At 51.6% G+C, this 18,866-nt stretch overlaps 1 protein-coding gene and 1 long non-coding RNA gene across 4 annotated transcripts in view; one reads left to right on the forward strand and one right to left on the reverse strand.

Moving 5' to 3' along the window:
• LOC108176647 (uncharacterized) overlaps nucleotides 1-1,367 on the forward strand; it is a 33,798-nt gene extending 32,431 nt beyond the window's left edge. For both annotated transcript variants that reach the window (XR_001793334.3, XR_011380066.1), the window contains exon 3: nucleotides 63-1,367. This is a non-coding gene — a long non-coding RNA (uncharacterized lncRNA). The remainder of the gene's footprint in view (nucleotides 1-62) is intronic.
• Nucleotides 1,101-10,875, reverse strand: ATP5MC2 (ATP synthase membrane subunit c locus 2). Of its 2 annotated transcripts, XM_008256543.4 has the most exons (6): nucleotides 10,545-10,722; nucleotides 8,845-9,038; nucleotides 6,250-6,319; nucleotides 4,887-4,964; nucleotides 4,116-4,309; nucleotides 1,101-1,363 (listed from the first exon to the last, which is right to left on the reverse strand). In XM_008256543.4, the coding sequence occupies exons 1-6, from the start codon at nucleotides 10,569-10,571 to the stop codon at nucleotides 1,249-1,251; spliced, it is 678 nt and encodes a 225-aa protein (XP_008254765.2). In that variant the 5' UTR covers nucleotides 10,572-10,722; the 3' UTR covers nucleotides 1,101-1,248. The 2 variants fall into 2 exon arrangements, with proteins under 2 accessions (XP_008254765.2, XP_069908430.1); XM_070052329.1 differs by lacking the exon at nucleotides 8,845-9,038 and having other exon boundaries at nucleotides 10,545-10,875.
• Nucleotides 10,876-18,866: the final 7,991 nt, after the last annotated feature.

Consider the following 18,866-nt stretch of genomic DNA (forward strand, 5'->3'; position numbering starts at 1 on the left):
GTGAAGGGAGGGGGGTTGGAACAGACGATTAAAGTTGACTAAGTACTTGCTCTATTTTTTAGGGCTACAGAGATGTACAGACCAGTACCAGATGAAACCCGTTGCTTACCAGCAAGCTTCCCTGGGTGCCCGATGTATGAAGAGTCCACAATCATCATCTGCACACCTGTTGCACAGAAAGGTGCTATCCCACAATAGCTGTTGTTGCTGAAAATCTGCTTTTCTACAGTCCCAGGTACTCCCAGACCTTACTGGCTGCAGCCAACATTGTAACTGCAGCCTGCAGGTGCCTTAGCATTCATTATTTAAAGGACACATCTGCAGCCACCATCTTTGAACAAGTGATGTACGTCAAGATGCGATTTGTCAGCGGGCGGGCTGCTGTCCAACAATACTGCCTCAAGAAACTGACCTCACACTTGGAAGACAGAGTGCCCTGGGCACACCCATTCTCAATTTATCATGGCCCCTGATTATTATAAAGGAGATACATGCTCTACAGTCATTTATGGGGCTAATACTCATTTGATGAGGGTGAATGGAGATCAGAAAATGACTTCATGGATGTAGACGGCATTTAAGCTAAATAAGGCTACTAGAGCTTGAAAAAGAGCAAAGTGAGGAAAGACTTAAGGAGAGAGATGGGCAGAGGCACACGGCAAGGCTGCAAGATAGGGAAGGAACGCTTGAAAAATGACCACTAGTGAGGAAGCGGAGGCAGTGTTTGGATGGGTGATTACAGAACCAGTCCTGTAGGTCAGGAAGAGTCACCTAGCAGCGCTGGCTAGAAATGTGTGTGTGTGTGTGTGGGGGGGGAGCCCGCAGGAAAACCTCCGTGAAGCTCCACAGTAGACCTGGCGGTGGCAGAGCCGGAGAGGACGTGGCAGCATGAGAGCAAGCCCAGAGTCGGCACCTGACGTCAGCGCTCTGAGGCGAGCAGCAGCTGTGTCAGGTGATAAGGACGCAGTCTTCCCGAAACAAATGACCACAGCAGACCCGCGTGGCGTTCCAAACCAGCACACCGCGCTTCAGGCCTCGTACTCTCGACCAAAGCACTGGGCAAACCGCGGGGAAGGAACGCACACAGGACACTCAGCAGGCACCTTATAATACAGTATTTATTTGTCTTCCCTCTGTCAAACCCTGAGCCAACCACTTGCCCCAGGTGTCCTGGGAAGGTACAGGAACGGAAATGCACAGGGCAGACGAGGATGGGACAAGGACCTGCGGGAGGTGGCGACGACTCTTTCACATGGCGAAGAGGATGAGAAAGGCCACCATCAGGCAGAAGAGCCCCATGGCCTCCGAGAGCGCAAAGCCCAGAATCGCGTAGGAGAAGAGCTGCTGCTTCAGGGAAGGGTTCCTGGGAGAAGGGGGGGAGAAAAATTGAGCTTCCAGTCCACACTAAGGAGAGGGCAAACATCTAAGCGGCTCAGAGAGACCTCTCTCCTCCAAGCTCATCTGAGGTTTTAGGGGTGATGCCATCATGCCCTAATTCTTGCCCTGATGCACCAAGGACTCTTCAGGGATTGAATGAGGGGGGAGTGGACAATGACCCAAGCACACATATTATCTTGTCAATGGACCACCCACATTATGACCATAATTTAATACCAGTGAGGCTAGTGCTATGGCATAGAAAGTAAGGCCGCCGCCTGCAGTGTTGGCATCCCATACAGGCGCCAGTTCGAGTCCTGGCTGCTCCACTTCTGACCCAGCTCTCTGCTGTGTCCTGGGAAAGCAGTGGAAGATGGCCCAAGTCCTTGGGCCCTTGCACCTGTGTGGGAGACCTGGAGGAGGCTCTGGCTCCTGATAAGACACAGATTGGTCCATTGTGGCCAGTTGGGGAGTGAACCAGCAGATGGAAGACCTCTCTCTTTGCCTCTCTGTAACTCTTTCAAATAAATAAATCTAAAAGAAAAAAAACAAGAAGGAAAGAAAACAAAGACCTATGGGCCTATCCAAGGCCCACACTGTACAGCAGAGGCATCGAGTGACAGGGTTATTCTAAAGCAGTGAGTTAAGCTGTGGAACTGCAAGACAGGAAACACAGAAGCCAAACTACAACAGCACTAAAGCAGCAGGGGCATTTTAAAGGCTCGTGGTCTCCCCTTCATTCACTTAAGACAGTCTTCGGACACAGCCTCACAACTTCATGGGACACAGAGAAAACCCCGTTCCAGAGCCCAGGAGAGTCAGTGACCACCTTCTTTCATTTCAGAATAACCAAAAGTTTCAGAGCTTTAAGCTAAAAATGGCCAGTGGGGTTTATGATATGCGTCAACATAGAATAAAGGACTCCTGGGGCCAGTGCTGTGGCATAGGTTAAGCCTCTGCCTGCAGTGTCGGCATCCAATATGGGTGCGGCTGCTTCACTTCTGATCCAGCTCTCGGCTGTGGCCTGGGAAAGCAGAGGAAGATGGCCCAAGTGCTTGGGCCCCTGCACCTGTGTGGGAGACCGGGAAGAAGCTCCTGGCTTCAGACTGGTGCAGCTCTGGCCATTGCGGCCATTTGGGGAATGAACCAGCAGGTGGAAGATCTCAGTCTTTTTCCTTCTATCTCTGCCTTTCAAATAAATAAATCTTAAAAAGACTCCGATATATAATTTGGAGTTCTCATTCTGTGACACCTCAGCTGCAACAGGGAAGGCGGCACAGCACTGGCTTTTAGCAGAACTGTCAGGTGTCCTGCTTACCCATCTCCCCAGGACGTTAGGAAAACATACAGGTCTAGAGAGTACCGATTCAGTTCTGACAGAGCTGCTGGGGACCAAACAGTTCCTGGTGCCAGCAGGGAACTGCCTGCGGGAGGCGCAGCGGGTGGAGTCACCCCACCACCTAAGGCTCTAGCCCAGAGGCAGCAAATTCTCTCCGTGAAGGGCCAGGTCCCATCTTAGGCTCTGTGGGCCATTTACGGCTTGTCATCTTTCTTGATTTTGATTTTTTTTTAAAGATTTTATTTATTTATTTATTTGACAGGTAGAGTTACAGTGAGAGAGAGACAGAGAGAAAGGTCTTCCTTCCGTTGGTTCACTCCCCAAATGGCCGCAATGGCCGGAGCTGTGCCGATCTGAAGCCAGGAGCCAGGTGCTTCCTCCTGGTCTCCCATGCAGGTGCAGGGCCCAAGCACTTGGGCTATCCTCCACTGCCCTCCCGGGCCACAGCAGAGAGCTGGACTGGAAAAGAAGCAACCAGGACTAGACCTGGCGCCCATATGGGATGCTGGTGCCACAGGCGGAGGATTAACCTAGTGTGCTGGCCCTTGATTTTGTTATTCACATAATTCTACACACTGATGGACACAATGTAACATTTTGTGACATGCACACTTTGTGTAAGGATAAAATCAGGGCAAACATCAGATGTAGTGAGAGCAGTCAAAATATTTTAGCTACTTTATTTTTTTTGACAGGCAGAGTGGACGGCGAGAGACAGAGAGTTTTTCCTTTTCCGTTGGTTCACCCCTCAGTGGCCGCTGCGGCCGGCACACTGAGCTGATCCGAAGCTGGGAGCCAGGTGCTTCTCCTGGTCTCCCATGCAGGTGCAGGGCCCAAGCACTTGGGCCATCCTCCACTGCCCTCCCAGGCCACAGCAGAGAGCTGGCCTGGAAGAGGGGCAACCGGGACACAATCTGGTGCCCCGACCGGGACTAGAACCCAGTGTGCTGGTGCCGCAGGCAGAGGATTAGCCTAGTGAGCCGTGGTGCTGGCCCTATTTTAGCTACTTTAAAATTAAAATAACTTTTAGAAAAATGCAGAAACCATTCTTAGCTCAACCGTACAGAACCAGGCTTTGGCTCAGCTTTGGCCCTCAGGCCTTCGCCTGCCAGTCTCTGCTCTAGACCCAACAAAAGTTCAACAGGACGTCTTTCAGTGACGTAAGTGCTGCCTCTGCACTGCTGCTGTGGCTGTCTCTAACCACACGTGGTTACCGAGCAGTGGAAATTTGGTCAGTGTGACGAGGAACTGAAAACCCAAGTTCGTTCGATGTGTTGTTAATTAATTAAAACTCAAATTCAAAATAGCCTCATGTAGCTACTGCAAAGGATACTGCAGCTCTAGACCCCGGACCTCTACAGACCCTTTCAGGGGGCAATGGGGGCTCAACTTCTCTTACCTGGCATAACCAATGATGAGGCTCCCAAATACAGTCCCGATCCCAGCCCCAGAGCCAGCCACCCCGACTGTGGCAGCCCCGGCCCCAATGAACTTGGCTGCTGTGTCAATGTCCCTTGAGACAACGCTGGTTTGGAAGCTACGGCTCTGGAGAAGTGGGGTCAGGGGACATGGGGCTGCCACGCTGCTGAGGCGCTGTGAAGAAGAGGCAGGTAGAAGGTCAAGTTTTTTTTTTTTTTTTTGGGGGGGGGGGCACCGGTTTTTGCTTTGGAAATGTTTGCGCAATTTAAACCCTTTGTACTGTCAAGTCTCATGGTTTCTTTCCCAAAGGGGAAATTGGTTCACTCACTGAAAACTCCCCCAAAATGCTGGCAAGCAGAATCTTTTAATGTAGAAGGCGGACTTCAAATACTATCAAGATTCAGGGGTGGTCTGGAAGTGTTACAACTGAGGCCCTAGCCTATTCCTGTCGCCCCATGGTGATCACATTCCTGGAACAATTAGATGCTCCCACAGAAGTCAGCCGACTAGGCCGTTACAGCAGTTAGCAGTTCATCTGGGCGCGTGTGCTGCCGGTGGCAAACGCCCAGCACTAGTGCATATATCCTATTAACTGCCCATCATCCCCACCTACAGCCAACGGCCTTGATCCTGGACTAATTGTAGTCCAGAATGCTTGTCCTCAGCGCGCACTCCCCCTACTGGTTCTAGCAGGTAACCCTCCCCACCGCTCACCCTCCAAAACCAGTTCCAACTCCACCTGTTAAGGTACCTCATCTGTCAGCGGCTCAGGTCTCTTGAGCACCACTGCGGACAGCGGCCGGCTCAGCAGCTGCGAGGTGCTCCTGGCCTGGCGGGAAGGACACAGGTCAGGAAGGTCAGTGGAGGCTGGAGAGGAGTTTCAGAACCTCACCAAGCAGGATCTTCCGCCTGCCAGTGCCCCTGCCATGCCTGTTCTTACAATCCTGCATCACTCATCTTTACTTTTAGTACGTTCTAGGTTCAAGAACCTCAGCATTCCCTTGCTTTCAGGCTTTGCTCGAAGGAAAGCCTGTCTACTTCCTCTTGGACCCCAGGAGGTTTTCACCCTTGCTCTATCTTGCCCAGAGCTTCCAGGAATTAGGAGAAACCTGAGCCCCAGAAGCACATTGGTAACGGCCAGCTCAGGACAAAGAAGGCCAGGACGGGGCCATCCCCCTGGTGGCCTCTGCTGATTGACCCCATGCCAGGGCCTCCAAAACAGCAGCAGGGGTGACAGCCAGGCTTCAGGGCCAGAGATCCAGATTCCAATCTTAGCTCTGCAGGAGCTGTGTGATCTCAGGGTAAGTCACTAAACCTTTCTAAGCCTGCTTTCTCATCAAACGGAAAACTCCTGCAGGGTTGGTAAACTCAGTGCCAGGTACCTACTAATAGCACGGCCCTTTTCCTCTTGGGATGAACCAACTCCCTGCACCATCCAGTCGCTTTTAATTTCGCTCTTGCTTCTGAGTCAAACACCTTCCCAATGCATATCTAAGCTTCTCCAATACAGAAGATCCGACATAAAGCTATGTAATCTACTTTCTGGGGACCAACTCGGGCTGGTTCCAATTCACAGGCACACAGTTTCAGAAGTAGGAGCAGGGTTTCCATCAGTGCCCCTAAGACTGGAGATGAGAATTAACGGCCCCCGAGGTATATGGGCAGGGGGACATCTGCCAAGGGCTTTTCCTTCCCCGCAATCAAATGTATCCCCCATAGCCAGCTGTAAAGAACAAGGTGCAACAGCAAGGCAGAGGGACGATGCCCCTTCTTAAAAACCCTCCCAGAGGGGCCAGCACTGTGGCGCAGTGGGTTAAAGCCCTGGCCTGAAGCACCGGCATCCCATATGGGCGCCGGTTCTAGTCCCAGCTGTTCATCTTCCTATCCAGCTCTCTGCTGTGGCCTGGGAGAGCAGTAGAAGATGGCCCAAGTCCTTGGGCCCCTGTACCTGCACAGGAGATCCGTTAAGAAGCTCCTGGCTTCGGATGGGCACAGCTCCGGCCGTTGCGGCCACACCTCTGTCTCTACCTCTCTAACTCTGTCCTTCAAATAAATAAAATAAATCTTAAAAAAAAAAAAAAAAAAAAACCCTCCTAGAAAAAGCAGGGACTCACCAAAGAGGGCGTGGAGACGAACTTGGAGCAGGCATACATTGTCAGGCTGTCAGGGGCTGTAGCACCAGAGCTGGAATTACAAGAGCAGTATTGTCACCACTCAACTACATCCTTATCAGTGGCTCTAGAAAGATTCACTGGCCCAGAGGGCAAAGGGAGGGACTGCAAGTCACCAGCAGGGATGGAATGAGAACCCCACCCCATTCCCAGATTTCCCCTGTATATTCGAGTGACATCTCTTGGTCTGAACCAAAGTTGTCACTTGGTCCAGTTACTCATTTCCACAGCCTTGGGATTTGGGGTTGTCAGATCCATCTTCCCAGAGTGTCTGTCCTTTGCCTAAATTTTTTCTCAGCCCTTCATTGTTTGAGGCGGGGGGGGGGGGGGGGGATTCCTTTCATGGCTAGAGTCCACAGGCCTTTAATCTTCTCACTGAATGACCTGCAAGCGGCTGGTTTCTCAAAACACCTAAATTTCCTACGTTAATTAACAAGGCAGATCAATGAGGAACTCTGCTGTTACTCTAATTAGCAATGACTGTTGAACTGTTTTCACCATCACACCATGGGGAATTAAACTCTGTAGCCCCAAGATCTAAAGTCCTCACACCTGGTTGGTACCTAAATTGGTAGAACTCAAGAGAGAAAGTGAGTTAAGGACCTAAAGGCAGGGAGGGTTTCTCCAAGCAAAGGGAGAAGCTCAGCAGGATGAGAATTTTCTAGGGGTGGAGATGGAACATGTATCCAAAATGTCTATTCTTAGGGGCCTGATGCTGGCATCCCACCGGGTCCTGGCTGCTCCACTTCTAATCCAGCTCCCTGCAAATGTGCCTGGGAAAGCAGTGGAAGATGGCCCAAGTCCCTGGGCCCCTGCACCCATGTGGGAGACCTGGAAGAAGCTCCAGGCTCCGGCCTGGCCCAGCTGCAGCCAACTGGGGAGTGAACCAGCGGATGGAAGCCCTGTGTGACTCTCCCTCTCAGACAATTTCAAATAAAAAAAAAAAAGTAAAAAAGAAAAGAAATATATATTCTTGAGCCTCATTTTAGACCTTCCTGGTCAAGATCTCTGGTGATAAGGCCCAAGTGCCCTGTATTTCAAATAATCTATCCTTCTTACAGATAAGGGGTACATTTACTTAAAGCCCAATTTTATTTATTTGAGGGGCACAGAGACAGAACTCCTGTCCACTGGCTCACTGCCAAATGCCTCCCACAGGTGAGGCTGAAGCCAGGCTCCTGGAACTCAATTCACGCGTCCAACGCAGGCGGCAGGGACCACTGTTCTCCAGCCTGCTGTCCTCCCAGGGTGTACATCAGCAGGAAGCCGCGGCTTGCATCCAGGCACTCCCATAGCAGGATGTGGGGTTTGCAACCAGGGCTTAATGGCTAGGCCGAGTGCCTGCGCCTTCACACCAAACCTTTTCACTCCTGAGGTCCATGCTTTCTAACAGGCCCCAGGCTGACACACGGAGTGAATGCTAACGCTTGTTAAACACCACTTCCTTAAATGAAATGGACTGACTGTCCCACGTTCTAACACCTATGAACCTGGCCAGCATCTTACTCTCAACTCTCATCTGACCTAGAACTGATGTCTGCCCATCCACGAAAGGCTAACCCAATTCTGTGCCTCACCACTCGGGTTTTCTTGGGTCAAAATCCAATCATTCGCTTGACGTTTTTATAAAAGGGGTGACATTTTTCTTAAGGCAATTAAGCCTTAATATCATTTGTAAAATGCATTTCATAGGGGAATGAAATGTGAACTTAAAAATTAACATGTGCACAGTTTAATGTGGCGCTGGCATGTAATAAACCCAGCACAACGGGTAACAATTAAGCCCGGACTGGCCACTTAACTCTAGTACTGCAGGGCTGTTAACCCACACCTCGGGCAAGGACACCACTCAAGAGAGAATCAGAGCTCCTACTTGCTTGGCTTCACCACACCTGTGACGGAGGCCCTGCTCTACCCCGCACTTGGGCTTTTTCCAGCTTCACCCGAGAGCCGGGAAAGCAGAACCAGACCGGGGGGAGGAAGCAATGGCTGCAAACCAAGCGGCCTGTCTCTGCGGCCCCGGCTCTCCCTGGCCAGCCACAACCCCGAGGGGCTGCCTGCGCCACATCCACGCTTTACTTCTAAAACCGACCAGGGGGAAAGGGCGCTCGGGACACTCAACCACCATCACTGTTCCGCGCCCCGGAGCAAGGACAAAGCCACGTGTCGGGGTGAGAGGAGGAAGCCGAGACAGGAGCGGGCAGCCCCGGGGGTCGTGACAACTCTGGGAAAGCCACAAGGGCGAGAAGGGAACGTCGGTGAGGTCGGGTCGGAGCAGGAGGAGGAAGGGCACGCCCGGATCGGACTTTCGCCAGCCCCGCGGCACGCTCCCGCCGCGAGACGCCCAAGATGGCGCCAGGCCCGCGCGGCTGGAGGTCACCGGCACGCGGGCAGGGGCGGCTCCCGGGCGCCGGGGAGGGCACGAGGGCCGGAGTGTGGGACCCAGCACCGTAAGGGCCCGAAAGCATCCTCGCGCCGTGAGCAGCCCCCGCGCGCGCGTGCGCGGCGCACACAGGGCACGCGGCCCCAAGGCCTTACCTGCTCCCAGTGCAGAGAAGACAGAGAGGGGAGGGGGAGAGCGGGACACCGGCAGGAAGGCTCTGCGCGTGCGCGGCCCGGACCAACAAGGCGTCCGCCGCCACGGATAGAGAGGTGGCAACGTTGAAGGTCGGGCCCCAGGAACCACAGCGCCGCCTGCCAGCTCCGTGGCGCCGTCCGGCAAGTGGCGCCACCTGGCGTGAGAGAAGAGGAACTACAGGAGAACTACTCGGGAGGCGACCGAGTGCAGAAATGAGGCCAGTTCCGCAGAATGAGCTGATCCACAGCTTGGCCTGCGGTTTGGGCTGCGCAGCGTTTGGAATCTTGGACTCCTTTCCGAGCGTGCGCAGTCACATTGCAATTAAAAAAAAAACCACAAACTCAGAAATGTAGTGTTAAATAGCATGCAATCGGAATTGGGGTTCAGTACCTAAAATGTAGCAGGAGGAAAAGCTGTCTCTGGACCTTGGTACCATTGTATGGGAAACAGTTCAATGGGTGAAGTCAGCAAAATACCCCACCTGTTTCTAGTGACTTCGCCGTTTCTTCCCTTTTCCTATTTTTTTTTGAATGCGGTTGATAAGCGTTGAGAAAACTAAAAGAGGCTAAATACCATAAGTATTGGGACTCTTGCCTGAGTCCTAAGAGCATAGGAATGACCAGCACGGGTGACAAGCAGTAAGGACACGTGCCCGGGGCCTCTGCCCAAGTTTCACCTCCAGGAGCTGTGCTAGCCACGCAGCATCCTCATGGGGGTGCCCTCTGCAAAGCCCCTCGCCCTCTCTCTCTCCTGGAGGAAGCAACCGGGGAAGGCTTCGGGGCCATCATCTCTTCCCCTAGGCCCCTTTGTCTCTCCCAGTCTAGGCCCTGAGCAGCAAGCACTTTGCATGAGGGCGGCAAGGCCAGCCCAGCTTCCAAAACCAGCCGTCCGTCCCGGGCATTGCGCCTGGACCCAGTGCAAGAAAAGACAGAGTGGGGGTGGGGGGGAGGCTCACCATAAAAAATAAATAAATAAATAAAATAAATAAATAAAAAGCAAGCCGCGGCTGTAAATAAAGCCAAATCCGCCTCCCTCGGAGGGGCCGTTTGTCCTCCGCTCCTTGGCCCCGTCCTCCCCGCCGCCCCCTCCCGGCTCCCCGGGCCCCGCGGCGCCCCGGGCCCCGAGCTCCTCCATTTAATCGGATTTGGGAGAAGGGGAGGATAAATCACGGCAGCAGCTTTACGGTCCCGGAGGAGAGGCGAGCCGCAGCCAGGCACACCCCGGCCGGCGATAAAAACCGGCGCTGAAAGCCCGCGGAGCAATTTCCCGGGACCCCGAGCGACGCCATTACAGGAATGTAATTTTGCCCGGATGAGGCCCCGAGTTTAATTATCCTCGCGGAGGAATTTCAATGCGGCCAATCCATCTTGCAGGCGGGCGGCAGAGGGATTTATATGGGCCCGTTATTTCACACGGATCCTCCATCTGCATTTTTATGGCCCTGAGCTCCTGCGAGGAGGGGTCGGGTGGGGTGGGGGTGGGAGAAAGAGCGGGGAGACGCGGGCGCGGCGAGGCGGGTGCGGGGTCCCCGCCTTGCCCAAGTCCCGCTCGGCTCGGATTCTCACAGGTTCCCCCCTCCCCCGGAAGGCCCCAAATCCGTCGCCCCGGGCCGGGCAGGCCTGGAACCGGGGCTCCTTGGGTCTCATCAACAGGTCTTTACCGCGGCGCCGGGCTGGGAGGGGTCCATCCCCCGGGGGGCTCCCCGCCGCTGCACGCGGGGGGCTGCAGCTTCCTGCTGGGGGGCTCACACTCGGTCCCCGCGGCCGGTCCCTGACCCCCCCTAAGGCTCTGGATGCAGTCGCTCCAGCTGTGACCTTGGGCAATCTGTTTACCCAAGAACAGTAACAGTGCGCACCCCACAGCCAGTGGTGGGCTAATATAGGTGAGACTTCCCTTGGTATCCAGTAAGAATTAAAAAAAAAAAAAAAAAAAAAGGTTAGCATCGTCACCATCATGGCTATTATTATTAACAGTGAGGCACGTTGCAACTCAGCTCTACACTGCTCCCTAAAGACTGTTTATTGCAAGATCCTGGCAGTGGGAGTCCCCGGACAACGATCACAAAATTTTTTCAGCTACTGCATGAATCACGCAAAACAAGTTAGCTGACATGTTGGTGGAGAGAGATCCGTGGGGAGGCTGAGAATGGGGTGTGTGTGTGTGTGTGTGTGTGTGTGTGTGGCTGCAGGGTCTGAAGCAGCATTCAGATGGAATTCAGTTAGATAATAAAAAGTGCATAGAGGAGAGCGAAGGAGCGGTGAATTTAAAGAGAGCAAAAGATGAGCTGAGCGTCTGGAATCTTCACCACGCGTGGGCCTGGGGAAGGGGCCTTCTTTCCTTCACCGAGGAAAAGCGCGCCCAGGATGGAAAGGGTGTGCGGCCAGCAGTAGCCTTTCCTACCAGGCCATGGGACAAGGACGGCCTGATTGGCCAGCCTTTCCGAGGGCTGCCAGTGGCAGGTTCTCATTGGTCGGCAGCCTCCCTGCACGGTGCTGAGAAAGGAGATTGAGTTTTTCTTCCTCAGGATTGGTTGACTGCCCTGGGGAGGGGGTGGGGACAGAGCCTCGTTTTCACTGACTGGCTAAGCTAGGAGGGTGGGTTCCCAGCCGGCCCATCAACATTCTGGGTGTTCTTTGCCGCAAAGGTCACCAGGAAAGAGGTTTGATTGGCTTCTGCCTTGCCTGCCTGTGGACAGGAAGCGCATGCAGTAGCTTAGAGCAGTAAAAGCAGGAGGGGTTGAGGCTGGCCACAGTTCCATTTCAAAGCCCAGACGGAGGGATTCAGGGCTCTATGTTGATGGGAGGTGGGGGTGGAGAGAAAGGCAAGGACAAAAAAACACAACAGAAAAAAAGAAAAAGAAAAAAAAATACTGCTGGGGGGCAGCAGAATGGGGTCGAGACTGGGAACATGTTAATCAAAGGTTAGGAGGTTTCTCTTGGACTGGAGGAATCCTTTTGTGTGATCTATTCATGGGACGTGGTGACCCCAGTTAACCTGTTGTATATTTTAAAAATGCTAAAATGGATTTTTAACATTCTCATTTCAAAATCATGAGACATCGGTGTGGGGTGGTGGATATGTTACTTAGCAGGGCGGACTCTTAATACAATGTATATATAGAGATCAAAAAACCATCAGGTTGCAGACTCACAAATATACACAATAATCATTTGTCAATTAAAATTGTTAAGAACTGCCAGACAGAAGAGCATGAAAAATTGTAGTTCCTCCTGGATGGCTCAGGATGGGTTTCTCCTGGCTGGCGGGCTGGGTGGGTGGGCTCTGGGCAGTGGCCTTCCTAATCTCCCTCGCTCAGTTCCCCGTACAGGACAGTGAACCATCTTCTCTGAAAGACAGAAACAGTAGGCGGCGGAGGAGAAACGGTTACTGGTATCCCGGCTTGTGAGGGAGGCATCGGTGAAGAGCTGGTGGCAAAAGGGTTCTTTGTTAAGAATTTTCTGGGGAAGAAAATTCTTTGAATTTGCATGAATAATCTGTACACTGGCTTCATTTCCACGTAGAAGACATGATTAAAATTTTAATCTCTGCCGAGCCAAGGAAGACACGCAGGTAGAATAGAAAGTAGAAGCCATTGTGATATGCTATGAACGGCTAGCTAAGAACTGGAGTTGAGACTTTTGGGGACACTACTCATTGATGATGTGACCTTGAGAATATCAGCTCACTGGATTGCAGTTTTTTTTAAATTTCTTACGCTTCATTACTTTTTCCTTATTTATTTATTTATTTATTGACAGGCAGAGTTAGACAGTGAGAGAGACAGAGAGAAAGGTCTTCCTTTCCATTGGTTCACCCCCCAAATGGCTGCTATGGCTGGTGTGCTGTGCAGATCCCAAGCCAGGAGCCAGGTGCTTCTCCTGGTCTCCCATATGGGTGTAGGGCCTAAGCACTTGGGCCATCCTCCACTACCTTCCCGGGCCACAGCAGAGAGCTGGACTGGAAGAGGAGCAACCAGGACAGAATCCGGTGCCCCAACCGGGACTAGAACCCCGGGGGGCTGGCGCCACAGGCCGAGGATTAGCCTAGTGGGCTGCAGCGTGGGCTGCTTTTTCCTTTATTAAAGCCTTCTGTGAGTAAACAGTGGAGTCTCTGTAGCATTTTCTTTTTAAGATTTATTTATTTATTTGAGAGGCAGAATTACAGAGAGGCAGAGGCAGAGAGAGAGAGAGAGAGATAGGTCTTCCATCCAGTGACTCACTCCCCAGATGGCTGCATTGGCCAGAGCTGCACTGATCCAAAGCCAGGAGCCAGGAGCCAGGAGCTTCCTTCAGGTCTCCCACACGGGTGCAGGGGCCCAGGGACTTGCGCCATCTTCTACTGCTTTCCCAGGCCATAGCAGAGAGCTGGATCAGAAGTGGAGCAGCTGGGACTCAAACTGGCACCCATTTGGGATGCTAGTGTTGCAGTCAGCAGCTTAACCCGCTGCACCACAACACTGGCCCCTTTTTCCTTTTTTAAAAACCATTCTAAGTGTGATGTGATACTGTTCACAGGCATCTTGGACTGTCTGTCTCCATTCAACATTTCTTTGTAGATTTCACCCATGTTGCTGTGGGTAGTTGGTTCGTTTCCACCGACTTGGTGGTTAATTCCCCTGCTGATGAGTACTTAGGTTTGTCTCCACCTTTTTGCAGTTACAAATGATGCTGCTTTGAACATTTTGGTACATTTCTCCTGGTCGACATGGGTAGGAGTTTCTTCAGGAATAAATGCGAGAGGATTGCTGGGTTGTAATAGATGAGTATCTGACTTTTCTGAATAAATGCAATTTGTTTTCCAATATTTATGCCCACCGATGTATACAAGAGTCTTGGTTGCCACCCTACCCTTGCCAATTCTTGGTCCCTAGTTAATCCGTTGGGTGTAAAATGGAATTTCCTGGTGGCTTGGATTTATATTTCCCCGATTATTAACGAGGCTGAGAATCTTTTCGTGTATTTATTAGCCATTCTTGTTCCTTCTTCTGTGAAATGCCTGCTCAAGGGTGTCTTTTGTCCATTTTCCTGCCCCGTTATTTGTCATCTTCCTATCGGTTCTCAGAATGAACAGATATGTGTATCATGTCCTAGGACCGGTGCTGTTCACCGCCGGGCGGAGATGGGATGAGATTTTAGTGGAAGCTTCAGGATGGATGATTGCAGCTCCAGCTCAGAGTCTTCATTCAGTTGGATCAATTAATTCTTAATTCATTCATCAAACATTTATTGACTGTCTAGACAGACATCACGCTAGTCATGGAGAATAAAAAGATATCCCACATTTGCCTACCCCATACCCCTTCCAAAATCTAATTTTGTCCAAACCACTAACATCTCTCGCTGATCCACGATAATAACGTCTTAGCTGGGCTCCAACAGTCTACTCTCCCTCTAGAAAAGTGGCTAAACTGATCTTTGCAAATGTGTTCAGATTACGTTACTTAGAATCTCCGGGTAGCATTCTGCTGTTGTGGAAGCATTCCCAGAATCCAGCTACAGGGGGCTCCCTGTATCCCGACACACTGAGCGGAGCTGCTTCTCCCTCTGCCTGGAACATTCTCACATGCCCAGGCTCACGCTCACTTCCTTTAGTTCTCATCTCAAATACCACATTTGTCCCACCAGCTCAGAAGTTTTGTCCCAGGCACCTTATGTTGATGGGACCAAGTTAACCCAGTTATGGTGTTTAGAGGCAGGCCCTTTGGGAAGTGATCGGGTTGGATTATTTCACTAGGGTGGAGCCTCATGAAGAAACTCTGCTGATCTTAAGTTTTTTTTTTTTTTTTTTTTTTTCCTTCCATGTAAAACACTATTTAGGGGCCGGCACTGTGGCATAGTAGGTTAAAGCCCTGGCCTGAAGCGCCGGCATCCCATGTGGTTCAACCCAGCTGGGTTCAAGACCCAGCTGCTCCACTTCCTGTCCAACTCTCTGCTATGGCCCGGGAAAGCAGTAGAAGATGGCCCAGGTCCTTGAGCCCCCGCACCCACGTGGGAGACCGGGAAGAGGCTCCTGGTTTCGGAATGGCACAGCTCCGGCCGTTGTGGCCATCTGGGGAGTGAACCATCGGATGGAAGACCTCTCTCTCTCTCTCTCTGCCTCTCTCTCTGTGTAACTCTGATTTTCAAATAAATAAATAAATCTTAAAAAAAAAAAAAACAAACCACTATTGAGCCGGCGCCGCGGCTCACTAGGCTAATCCTCCGCCTTGCGGCGCCGGCACACCGGGTTCTAGTCCTGGTTGGGGCGCCGGATTCTGTCCCGGTTGCCCCTCTTCCAGGCCAGCTCTCTGCTGTGGCCAGGGAGTGCAGTGGAGGATGGCCCAGGTGCTTGGGCCCTGCACCCCATGGGAGACCAGGAAAAGCACCTGGCTCCTGGCTCCTGCCATCGGATCAGCGCGGTGCGCCGGCCGCAGCGCGCCGGCTGCGGCGGCCATTGGAGGGTGAACCAACGGCAAAGGAAGACCTTTCTCTCTCTCTCTCTCTCACTGTCCACTCTGCCTGTCAAAAAATAAAAATAAAAAAAAAACCCACTATTTATTTATATTTAAAAGGGAGGGAGAGAGAGAAAGAGAGAGAGATAGAGATAGATCTTCAATCTGGTGGTTTACTTGCCAAATGGCCTCAACAGCCAGGGCTGAAGCCAGGAGCCAGGGACTCCAGCTGGGTCTCCCACGTGGATGGCAGGGGCTCAAGCATTGACCGGCATCCTGTATTGGAGCGCAGGTTCGAGTCCTGGCTGCTTTGCTTCTGATCCGGTTTCTTGATATTGTACCTGGAAGGCAGTGGACGATGGCCCATATGCTTGGGGCCCTGCAGCCCACAAGGAAGACTTGGATGGAATTCCACACTCCTGGTTTGGCCTGGCCCAGCCCTGGGCATTGTAGCCTTTTGGGAAGTGAACTAGAGTTGGAAGATCTTTGTCTCCCCTTCTCTCTCTGTCATTCTGCTTATTAAATAAATAAATAAACAAATAAATAAATTTTCCCCCAAACCCAAACTTGGTTCTGTACTCAGTAACCCTACATTTGTGTAAGATTTCCCCTTGGGGCTGGTGCTGTGGCACAGTGGGTTAAGCCGCTGTCTATGGTGCTGGCATCCCATATGGATGCTGGTTCTAGTCCTGGCTGGGCTGTTCTACTTTTCATCCAGCTCCCTGCTAATGTGCCTGAGAAGGCAGTGGAAGGTGGCCCATGTATTTGGGCCCCTGCATCCATGTGGGAGATCTGGAGGAAGCTCCTGGCTCCTGGCTTTGGCCTGGCCCAGCCCTGGCTATTGCAGCCACTTAGAGGGTGAGCCCGCAGACAGAACACCTCTTCTCTCTCTCTCTCTCTCTCTCTCTCTCTCTTTCTCTTTCTCTTTCTCTTTCTCTTTCTCTTTCTCTTTCTCTTTCTCTTTCTCCCTTTCTGTAACTTTGCCTTTCAAAAAATAAATCTTAGAAAAAAAGGAACAAAGACAGAAAAACCTTTCCCCTGGTCTCTACTCTGTTCCTAATAGAGTAGACCAGTGACACGGAAATCTCCATGTAGGTATCCCTGGACCTGTCCTTCTGTTTCCAGACTTGCTTGAGTCACTAGGTCCTGCTTTGTGTACTTGACCGGGGCTTATCCAAGAATAAGGATCTTCCCCAGCATCTTCGGAGAGGCTAAGACAGGGAGCCATGGATGAGAACCAAAAGCAGCCCAAGGAGTCCCAGGCAGAAAGGACAGAGGTTGGCAGGACAGGCAGTGGAACAGCGACCAGGGTGCCCTATGGTCACTGACATCCTTGCAGCGAGCCCTCAGAGCTGCGACAGGCAGGTGAGAGGAAGCCGGCACCTGCTCTGGCGGGGAGCTGCCAGAAGCAGCTGGAAGGTGGATTGGGGGAAAGGCTAAGGACGGAGAGGGAAATTTCTTGGTGGGCAAATCTGGGGCTTTCCCAAAGGATGGAATGGGAAGGACAGCAGGACACGAGTCGCGGTGTTGTAGGGAAATGAGTGGGCTCACCCCAAATATTTGTGGGGTGCAAGATGAGATAAAAACATAGGCCCTTAGAGGTGCTCGTGAAACCTAGCAGAGACGCCCATCCCATACTGGAGTGGCTGGGTCGGAGTCCCAGCTCCCCTCCCGACTCCAGCTTCCTGCTAATGCACACCCTGGGAGGCAGCAGGCGATCGCTCACATGGTTGGTCCCTGTCACCTGGATTGTGTTTCTGGCTCCTGACCTTAATCCAGACCAGCCCTGGCTGCTGTCAGCATTTAGGGAGTGAAACTGCAGATGGGAACTCTCTCTGTATCTGTTTCTCAGCCTACAAATAAATAAAGTTTATCTCTATGTGTGTGTATGAATATGCTTATACATACTTATACACACCCACGTACCAAATGTCTAGATGTATAAAAGTTGTGTGTGATAGCTTCCGAACTGTTCAATAAAGCACGTTCTACCATCTTATCTTGACAAATATATCAATGTCAGCAGAAAGGTTTGTATTTAGAAATCTGGGACTCCTGACTCCTGCAGCACCCCCCTTCCAGTCTGACCCTGAGGTCCCCATCCCACTCCTGGCTCTGTCCCACTCAGTTCAGTGCACAGCTGAGCTCCACGCAGGCCAGCAGAACTCAGTGTGGCCCCTGCAGCTCAGTCTGTGCTCCCAGAGCTTGGGCTGCTCTACTGCTTGCAGGGGATTCTGGGAATTGGAGCCGAGGAGAGAGGAGGCACAGGCTGTCGGCAGACACATCCCCGGCCTTGATTTCTCTTCACTCTGGTGGAGAAGGAGACCCTCTGTAAGGGGCACCCAGGAGAGAATTCCTCTTGCCAGGTCCAAGGGCACAGACTTTGAAATCAAATGCACCAGGTTTCATTGCTATTCTGGTATCTCTTTATTCTTCTGGGAGCCTGGGAGGATTTGCTGCGCCTCAGTTTTCATACATGTAAAATGGGCATTATTCAGGGTTATTGTGAGAAGTAAATAAGCTAAAATGTAGAAAGCACCTGATATTTGGTTTTTAAAGAATATCTTTTGAAGATTTATTTTATTTACTTGAAGGGCAGAGTGATAGAGAAAGAGAGAGAGAAGAGAGAGAGAGAGAGAGAGAGAGAGATACAGATAGAGAGAGAGAGAAGGCGATCTTCCATCTGCTGGTTCACTTCCCAAATGACTGCAACTGTCAGGCTGAAGCCAGGAGTCTGGAACTCTATCCGGGTCTCCCATGTGGGTGACAGGGGCACAAGCACTGGGGCCATCTGCTGCTGATTTTTCAGAGACATTAACAGGGAGCTGGATCTGAAGCAGAGCAGACAGAACTCAAAATAGTGCTCTGAAATGGGAAGCCAGCATAGCAGCCAGCTTAAATCTGCTGCGCCACAATGCCGGCCCCTTTTCAAAATACTTACTGATGTTTATTTATTTGAAAGGCAGAATCTCTCTCTCTCTCTCTCTCTCTCTCTCTCTCTTTCTCTCTCTCACACACACACACACACACACACATACAGATGTTTTCCCGGCAACTGAGTCACTCCCCAAATGCCCACAACAAACTCCATCCACGTGGATGGCAGGGGCCCAAGTACCTAGACCATAATCACTGCCTTGCCACGCACATTAGCAGAAAGCCAAATCGGAAGCAGAGGAGCTGGTACTAGAACTGACGCTCCAGAATGGCATGAGGTTGTCCAAGCGGCAGCCTAACCTGCGATGCTAATGCCTGCTCTCAGTAAGTTGATTGTATGCTGATGAATGAGAAATGGAAATGGCTTAATTGCTTTTACAATCTGTTTTGCTGAGGGTGGCAGCTGGTTGCTGCTTTGATTCTTGTTTTTCAGGCTAAGGCAGAGGAAGAAAAGGTACGAAGAATCCCAAATAATAGAAAATCCAAACAGCACTTCTCGGCAACCATGAACATCATCAGAGACGTGTGGTTGCAAACAAAAAACGAATTCTTTCCAGTGTAGAGGCTGGCCCTCTGACGCTGGCTCAGTCACTGTTCTGAAACAGGCACAGAGAT

This window comes from Oryctolagus cuniculus, chromosome 11, assembly GCF_964237555.1.
Source record: "Oryctolagus cuniculus chromosome 11, mOryCun1.1, whole genome shotgun sequence".
NCBI lineage: Eukaryota > Metazoa > Chordata > Mammalia > Lagomorpha > Leporidae > Oryctolagus > Oryctolagus cuniculus.

What these genes read in the sequence shown, in the direction of transcription:
- ATP5MC2 (XM_008256543.4), bottom strand. Translation starts at nt 10,571, where the DNA reads ATGGACCCCTCCCAGCCCGGCGCCGCG. An exon ending in CTGAGCCGCTGACAGATGAG is followed by an intron (nt 4,310 to 4,886) that starts GTACCTTAACAG and finishes TCTTCTTCACAG; the next exon opens with CGCCTCAGCAGCGTGGCAGC. An exon ending in CTCATCATTGGTTATGCCAG is followed by an intron (nt 1,364 to 4,115) that starts GTAAGAGAAGTT and finishes CCCTTCTCCCAG; the next exon opens with GAACCCTTCCCTGAAGCAGC.